The 8516-nt window shown below is 55.2% G+C and overlaps 1 protein-coding gene across 1 annotated transcript in view; it reads left to right on the forward strand.

Moving 5' to 3' along the window:
- LOC104276987 (DNA polymerase epsilon catalytic subunit A-like) overlaps positions 1-8516 on the forward strand; it is a gene marked incomplete at both ends in the record, with an annotated part of 20449 nt that overhangs the window by 8615 nt on the left and 3318 nt on the right. Inside the window, 12 exon segments of the mRNA XM_009873484.1 lie at positions 73-180; positions 947-1075; positions 1446-1548; positions 1626-1772; positions 2378-2523; positions 3793-3941; positions 4284-4376; positions 4510-4654; positions 5082-5239; positions 7098-7293; positions 7991-8205; positions 8485-8515. Coding sequence (XP_009871786.1) covers positions 73-180; positions 947-1075; positions 1446-1548; positions 1626-1772; positions 2378-2523; positions 3793-3941; positions 4284-4376; positions 4510-4654; positions 5082-5239; positions 7098-7293; positions 7991-8205; positions 8485-8515 — 1620 coding nt within the window.

Consider the following 8516-nt stretch of genomic DNA (forward strand, 5'->3'; position numbering starts at 1 on the left):
GTGGGGCAGGAGCTGCCAGCCTGCCCCGGGGATGTCCCCCGTGGTCTCAGTGCTGTCCCCACACCCCTGCAGAATCCTGCTGCCTTTGACTTCCTGGTGCAGCACGTGGAGAAGACGCTGCGGCACGCCATCGAGGAGGAGGAGGGTTTGCCCTTGGATCAAGTCACCAACTTCCAGGAGGTACATCACCCCGTGGCGTGGCTGGGCTTGCCAGAGAGGGCCGAGCTGCCAAACTGGGGCTGCAGCCTTTGAAGTGCCTGACTGGGTTCCTTTTGTGCTCTGTGGAGAGAGCCCAGGAAGCCCGTCTGTGGGCACCTGCAAAGCAGATGGTGTTCAGGGATGTTATGAGCAGTCAAGGTCTCCAGCAGCCCCAGCCAGGACCCTGCAGCCTGAGGATCTGGGGTCTCTGCCCCAGCTGCGGGACGTGGTTCCTGCTTTCCTTTTCTTTGCAGGTTCAAGCAGGGGCAAAGCTCTGAAAGAGCTGGGAAGCGATTTAGTGAGAAGACAGACCCCTCAGATATCCCAAATAATTGTTTTCTTCTTGTTCCGTGCTTCTTGCCAGCTACAAAGTGCAAGTTGCCCTTTTCCAAAGCCAAATCTGGCATTTCTTGGAGGGCAGCATGGGTTAGTGGCTGGGACTTCTGGGCTTTGCTGTTGTCTGGGTTAACCCGTTCGCACTGAAAAGGTCCTTGATTGAGCAACCTTTAGGAGGCAGCTGCTCTCACCTTCCACATAGCCCTGCAGATAACGCCTGCCTTGGAGGTCCAAACCAAAACCTAAAGCACCAGTGGCAGAGGAGTCCCTGGTGCTGCTCCTGTGGTCCTTTAAACCCTTCCCCAGGATCAGCACAGATGTCCCTGCGCAGGAGTAAAGGACCAAAGTCGACAAGTATTTGACTCACTAACTCCTTCCTGTCCAAGTTTCACTTATTTTTGTCTCACCTCAGGTCTGTGATGAAATCAAGGTCAAACTGAATTCTCTGAAAGATGTTCCGAACAGAATCGAGTGTCCCCTTATCTACCATCTAGATGTGGGGGCCATGTACCCCAACATCATTCTCACCAACAGGCTGCAGGTGAGTATCGTCAACCTCGTCTCCTAATTTGTCTTTCGGGTGACCGTGGTGGTCCCTCACGTTGGATCGCCGTAGCAGCAAGGCCTGAACTTTCTGCTCGGGGCAAGAGAGATCAGACAGGGCTGGCTGGGATAATCAGTCAAGCTGCCGCAGATGCCAGCTCGGCAGAGGTTGAGCTACACCTTTACCTGGGACTCTTCCCCAAAAACCAGCTATTATTTTTGTGGGTTTTGTGTTCCCAAAAGGCTCTGGAAAGAAAGACTCCCCAAGTCCCATCTCTGATGTTCGCACCGGTGCTCTTCTGCCACCCAGTGCCTGTGCCGGCACGAGCTATCCCCTCTAACACCCCTGTGCCTCTTGTTGCCTCCAGCCCTCGGCCATGGTGGATGAGGCCACGTGTGCCGCCTGCGACTTCAACAAGCCGGGTGCCAACTGTCAGCGCCGCATGACCTGGCAGTGGAGAGGAGAATTCAGTAAGTACAGTGAGAGATGAGATAGGGGCGAGTTCCTGCCTCTGTCCCGCGGAGCTGAGAGCCGCCCTCCTCCGCAGTGCCTGCCAGCCGCAGCGAGTACCACCGCATCCAGCAGCAGCTGGAGTCCGAGAAGTTCCCTGCTCTGTCCCCTGAGGGAGCACCCCGCGCCTTCCACGAGCTCTCCCGGGAAGAACAGGCCAAATACGAGAAAAAGCGGCTGGCAGGTAAAAAAGAAAACCCACGAAACCAATCAAAAACCCCAAGGTCACCACCTGGAGCAGTGTTGTGCAGCTTAGAGCGGGAGCGGTGCTCACTGTGAATTGCCTCCTGTGTGGCTGCGGGGTTAGCTCAGCCCGGCTCTGCTCCCAGCCCGGGCTTTGGCAGACCTTCCCCAGGATCCCAGCAGGCTCCCGGGTGCCTCCCGAACTGGAGCCGGGCACCGGTGCCTGTGAAGTTTCTCCAGCATTTCTGGATCTGAGCTGAAACACTAATGGCTCTGGCTTCTGGAAGGCTGCTAATTAAACCCTGTAAATGAAAGGGAAAGATAAAGTTTTCTCATCGCATGGAACGATGCTGCTCAGCAGAGCCACCCAGCTGGCTGGGGGCAGAGCCTGGGTTTGTGGATGGGGCCGTACGTCTGCCACTGAGAGGTTATTTCCTTGTCCTGTCCTGCGTCTCCATAGCGAGGTGCTGCTTCTCTGGTGGTATCTTCTGTTCCCTCCCTTTGCAGTAGGACTGTCCCTGCTCATCTGTGCCTGATGCTGAGGTGGCTCCCTGTCCGTGCTGTGCCCCTCCCTGCAAAGCTCCCTCTGCTTCCTCCCTTGACCAGATTACTGCCGCAAAGCGTACAAGAAGATCCACGTCACCAAGGTGGAGGAACGAGTCACCACCATCTGCCAGAGAGAGAACTCTTTCTATGTGGACACAGTGCGAGCTTTCAGGGACCGCCGCTATGAGTTCAAGGGGCTGCACAAGGTACCGAGCTCAGCTTCTGGTTTAACTTGCCTTGCTGAGGCTGAGAACCTCCTGTCCCTCCCTGAAAACCCAAGCCCCAAAGGGGGCTTTGTACTCAAGGAGGACCTGGTGGATCTGCCAGCTGTGGCTGCTCACTGCCCAATCCTCAACAGCTGCTGCCATGGCATTTACTGCCTCTCTGCTGCTGTCCGAAAAGAAGCTGCATCTCCAGTGTTCTCCAGGTTTAGCAATTCCTCAGGTGGCCACTGTTCTGAAACATCTGGTCTGGCCGGGTTCAGTCTGGGGCATTCTTCGTACACGGAGGAAAGAGACAAGCTGAGAAGGTCTAGACCTCAGGTTAATGAACAGTTGACTCCAGGAGGATGTTCTAGTTCTCTTCTGGTTGAGGTTTGTGTTGAGGAGACCAGGGCACGTTATTCTGAGTGTGTTGAAGACAAAGACGAGGCCCTGGGACTCCATCTCTGGTAGAGTTATTAATGAGCCACTCCTTTGCCGTAATGCCCAGCTGCCTTTTGTCGTGGGTAACAGAGCTGGTCGAGAGGCTTTTTCTGCACGGCCGGCCGCAGCAGGCCCCGTGTCTGGTTCGTGTGTGTGGTGCCACGCAGCCGATAGGAAATCATAGAATGTGTTGGGCTGGAAGGGATCTTGAAGATCATCTCGTCCAGCTCCCCTGCGGTGAGCAGGGACATCTTTAACTAGGTCAGGTCACTCAGAGCTCCATCAAGCCCGACCTTGGGTGTCTTCAGGGATGGAGCCTCAATGACCTCTTTGGGCAACCTGTTCCAGTGTTTCACCACCCTCATTTTAAACAACTTTTTAAACTAGAGCAGGGTAGATTTAGATTAGATGTTAAACAACATTGCCCCTTGTCCCGTCACTACACAGCCCTGTAAGCAGTCCCTCCCCAGTTTCCCTGCAGCCCCTTCAGGCACTGGGAGGCCACTCTAAGGTCTCCTCTTTAGGAACCTTCTCTTCTCTGGGCTGAACAGCCCCAGCTCTCTCAGCCTGTCCTTGCAGGGAAGGTGCTCCAGCCCTTGGATCATTTTTGATGCGGGCAGGCAGTGCTGGCGGTGCTGTGTGAATTCTGGTCGGTCCTGCCAGTCCTTTCTATCATCTGGCCAGCTCCTGCTGCAGGAGAAAAAGGAATGTTTAGCTTTGGCAGAGAAGCTGTTCTGGAGTTGTAACGCTCTACTGGGACTGAGGGGGAACCAGTGGGATACCACCAGCAGTGCCGTGTGGGATCATCCTGACTCTGCCCGGGCTTTGCAGGTGTGGAAGAAGAAGCTGTCTGCAGCGGTGGAGACAGGAGATGCCTCTGAAGTAAAGCGCTGCAAGAACATGGAAATCCTGTATGAGTCCCTGCAGCTGGCCCACAAGTGCATCCTCAACTCCTTCTACGGCTACGTCATGCGCAAGGGGTGAGCCTCTCCCGTGGGTGATGCTGGGGTCCTCTGGAGAGGACCCTTGGAAAGCAAGGTTTTCCCAGGGAGGGACACCTGAACCACCAGGGTTGAGGTGGGAGCTGCCTCATCCTTGATTTCTCATCCTGGAGACTCCTGCCAGTGTGTTGGACATAACTGATGGGAATCTTGTCTGTTAGTGGGTTTTCAGCTTTTCTGAAGGGCACGGGGAACAATCTACTGAGGGCCAGCATTGACGTGTTTCTTGCCCCTCTTCCTCTGGAGGTCCTCCTGCCCTCTCCGTAGCTGGCTTTGGGAAGGAGCACTTCATGCTCTTCACTTTGACTCCTCTGCTCGCAGAGCTCGCTGGTACTCCATGGAAATGGCTGGCATCGTCTGCTTCACGGGAGCCAATATCATCACCCAGGCCAGGGAACTGATCGAGCAGATTGGGTGAGCGTGTGCCGAGCTGTGGTTTTGCTGTGGTATTACAAGGGTTTGCTTTGCAGAAGGGAACGGATGCAGCAGCCTGAGCCTCACCTACTGCCCGCTCTCCTCCTGACAGCGACCTTCCTTTCTTCCGCAGGAGGCCTCTGGAACTGGATACCGACGGGATTTGGTGTGTCCTCCCCAACAGCTTCCCCGAGAACTTTGTCATCAAGTCAACAAATGCCAAGAAGCCGAAGGTGACGATCTCCTACCCGGGTGCCATGCTGAACATCCTGGTGAAGGTGAGCCTTGCACCCATCCGGGCCAGCTCTGCCGGCTGGGGAAAAGGAGGTGGAGGACTGACCGAGGAGGGGGCCCTCTCTTCCACCTCTGCTCCCCGTGTAGCTCCCTGCTTGCTGCAGAGCTGCTCTCTGTCCCAGAGAGATCTGAGCAGAGGGAGAGGCTCCCGCAGCCCTGCAGCAGAGAGGGTGCTCGTGTAAGAGGCCAGAGTTGGTGGGTTCTCACCTGTGCTGGCTGGGAGCAGGGTCTAAACCTTCCCTCTGCTTGCTCCAGCTTCTGTGAGACAAAATAATATAATTTTAGGGCCCAAAGCATTTTTCTTCTCAACAGACAGGTCACGTGTTTTGGGTTTTGAGTCCTGAATTGTGCTGTAGCTTTCAGAGGGGGTGCTGGGTGAGTGAAGCTCTTCTCCTGGGGCTGTTCCTATAGGAGGGCTTCACGAATGATCAGTACCAGGAACTGCAGGACCCAGCCTCTCTCACTTACGTCACACGCTCGGAGAACAGCATCTTTTTTGAGGTGGATGGACCATACCTGGCCATGATCCTCCCAGCTTCCAAGGAGGAGGGCAAGAAGCTGAAGAAAAGGTGAGATTTCAAAGCCTCAAATATTATCACTTCCCCAGGGGAACAGACTGAGGGTCCCTTTCCCGTGGCACACACGGAGCCCATTGATCCTTTCCCCTGGAGCTGGCAGCACGCTTGGTTTGCTGGCAACTTTCTAACACTAGATCATCTTTCAGTCCAGCTGCACACTTGGCTCCACTGCCATACTATGGCCATAAATTTTGTAAGATAGCAGCAAAACAACTTTTCTGCAATTCTGTGACCAGATACGATCTCCCTGTTTGGCCCTGAGGTGTGCAGGTGAACTTTCACTTCCCTTCTGAGGGCTTCTAATACAGTTTATATTTGATCTAATCTGTTTAAACTCACCAGTTCCTGCCTTCCCATCTCTCAGGAGTTAAAGGACCTCTGCTACTGCTTCTCCCAGATGTTTCCCCTTCCTTCTCCACCTGGAAAAAGAAACAAGTCCTACCATTACTGTCACATCATAGGAGAATTGTACTCAGACTTTACTGATACCTCTGCAGCCCCCAAAGTAGGAGTGTGAGCTCGAGCAGTAGCAGCCACTGGCTGGAGGGTGCCCACACACCCGGCTCTGGCTCCAAGAAATGCTGTCGCTGCCCCCCAGCACCCACTGTCCTTAGAGCTCTGTGCTGCTTTGTGCTTAATGCCCCAGTGCCTGAGCTCCAGCAGCCACCGCCTCATAGAATTAGTATCACAGGATGGTTTGGGTTGGAAGGGAAAAATCATCTCATTCCAACTGCCCTGCCATGCTCAGGGACACCTCCCACCAGAGCAGGTCACTCAAGCCCCATCCAGCCTGGCCTTGAACACTTCCACAGAAGAGGCGTCCACAACTTCTCTGGGCAACCTGTGCCGGGGTCTCTCCACCCTCACGGTGAAGAATTTCTTCATACCGTCTAATCTAAATCTCCCCTCTTGCAGTTTGAAACTGTTACCGCTCATGCTGTCACTGCGCTCCCTGATCAAGAGCCCCTCCCCAGCTTCCCTGCAGCCCCTTTAAGCACTCTGAGGTCTCCTCAGAGTCTTCTCAATCCCAGCTTGGGACATGGTTTAGTGGTCACAGTAGTGGTGAGCTGATGATTGGACTTGGTGATCTGAGAGGTCTTTTCCTGCCTTAATGATTCTCTCTCAGCCTGTCGTCCCAGCTGAGCCGTTCCTCTCCTGTCAGCACCTTTCTGCAAGCAGCAGGTCCCTGCCACTGGAGTCAAGGTGGCACCAAGCACTGAGCAGGCTCGTGGGACTCTTCTCTCGGAGCCTCTTGGTTTCTCGTAGTTTAGGAGTGTTAGAAAGTGCCTTTATTTCTTGATCGCTCTCCAACTGAAACAGCCTAAGGGTGACTGGCACCCACCATCATCAGTGGAAGATGATGAGGAGCATGCTGTGCCCACAGGAATGGAGTCAGGTGGAGAAGGGTGACGTAGGTCTTCTCTTAGCTGGTGTTCCCATAAGGCTTTTCTTGAGACATACAAATAACTGTCAGGGCTGTGAAATGGAAAAAAATGCAATAGAAAGGAGCATCCTCGTACACCTGAACCCCTTTGCCGGCGTCTGAGCTGCCAAAGTTTCCTTCTTCTCTTTAAGCCTCTTCCTAATATCTTCCTCCATTTCCTCACCCGGACTCTCACCTCCACCCTTTACCTGTACACAGTTGAAATCATTCTCTCCGGTGGGACAGATGAGCTGGGGCACGAGCTGATGTGCTTTTGCAAACCCCCATTGAAACAGTTGGCAGAGCAGCCGTAGATATTCCGAGATCGTCCCAGTGCTGAGCACTGCAGCTCCGCTGGAGGCACAGGACCCTGGAGGGCACGTCCCTTGACATGAGCCAGGTTGTTCCCCGCGCTGTGTCTCCTAGGTACGCTGTGTTCAACGAGGACGGGTCCCTGGCCGAGCTGAAGGGATTTGAGGTGAAGCGCCGAGGAGAGCTGCAGCTGGTGAAGATATTCCAGTCCTCTGTGTTTGAAGCCTTCCTGAAAGGCAGCACCCTGGAGGAGGTCTATGCTTCCGTGGCCAAGGTGGCCGATTACTGGCTGGATGTGCTCTACAGCAAGGTGAGTGCAGCTCAGCAGGTCTGTGCTCCCAGGGAGCAGCCAAAGTGTCAGAGCTGGTGGAGCCCTGGGCGGGGGGGGTTGCACACGGGATGTGGTCCACTGTGCCTCTGAGGGTCACTTCCATCACGTCTCTGCTGCTTTGATTCCTAGGGCTGCTGTTTAGTCTCTTTTAGTGCAAGGGCTCTTCACTCGGCTGTGGTTGGGTGAGTGGCGTGTTTCTCCAGTCACCTTCACGGAGCTGGTCTGGTGGAGTCATCCCCTGAGGACGCTGGCCAAGAGTGTGGCAGAGGATGACAGAGCCGCTTGTTAGGGAGGGTTTTATGGGGGGCACAGAGACATCAGCTATTCAGTAACTGGGGAGAGCAGAGGAAATGCAGAGCAAGAGGGACCAAGAGCCTGGCTGGGTCCTCCTATTTCACAGTGACCTTGTACGACAAGTTATTGGTGAGCCCGGTTACCCGGTGTGCCCAACACAAAGCAGTGCTGTCACAGCCCAGCCGCAGCGTGAACCCAGGCGAGCCGCCGGCCCACGCTCCCCCTTTTCAGTCGGTCACACTGGCAGCTGCAACAGGGAGCATATCCAGGCTCCCCTAAAGAGCCACGCCAGCCAGGTGTAGGCTCTCCCCATACCTGAGAGCAGTAAGCTTTCATCGTGGGCTTCTTTCTAGCTTCGGGGTGGTTTTTTCCTCCCTTTCAGGCAGCCAACATGCCTGATTCAGAGCTGTTTGAGCTGATCTCGGAGAACCGGTCGATGTCGCGCAAGCTGGAGGACTACGGGGAGCAGAAGTCCACCTCCATCAGCACTGCCAAGCGCCTGGCAGAGTTCCTGGGGGACCAGATGGTGAAGGATGCGGGGCTGAGCTGCCGCTTCATCATTTCTAAGAAACCAGAAGGGTCTCCGGTCACCGAGAGGTAACCCCGTCCTGAGGGGCCGGTGTGGGGGCGACCAGAAGGCAAAGGGCAGGGCAGGAGGAGGTGGGCGAGCTGGGCTGGTGTGGCCAAGTGATCAGCTGTTTGCTGGCTTGGACCTGGAGCAGAACAAGCGATGGGTGACGTTGTGCAGCTGCTGTGCTGTGGCCTTGCACAGGTGGGAGGAGAAGCCTGGGGAGTCTCTGCAGGCTGGGAGAGGGTATCATTTGCTCCCAGGACCTTGCTCCGAGTGGGTAATAAGCTTTTCCCTGCCCTTCCCAGGGCCATTCCCCTCGCCATCTTCCAAGCCGAGC

Source organism: Apaloderma vittatum, unplaced genomic scaffold (assembly GCF_000703405.1).
Source record: "Apaloderma vittatum isolate BGI_N311 unplaced genomic scaffold, ASM70340v1 scaffold18177, whole genome shotgun sequence".
NCBI lineage: Eukaryota > Metazoa > Chordata > Aves > Trogoniformes > Trogonidae > Apaloderma > Apaloderma vittatum.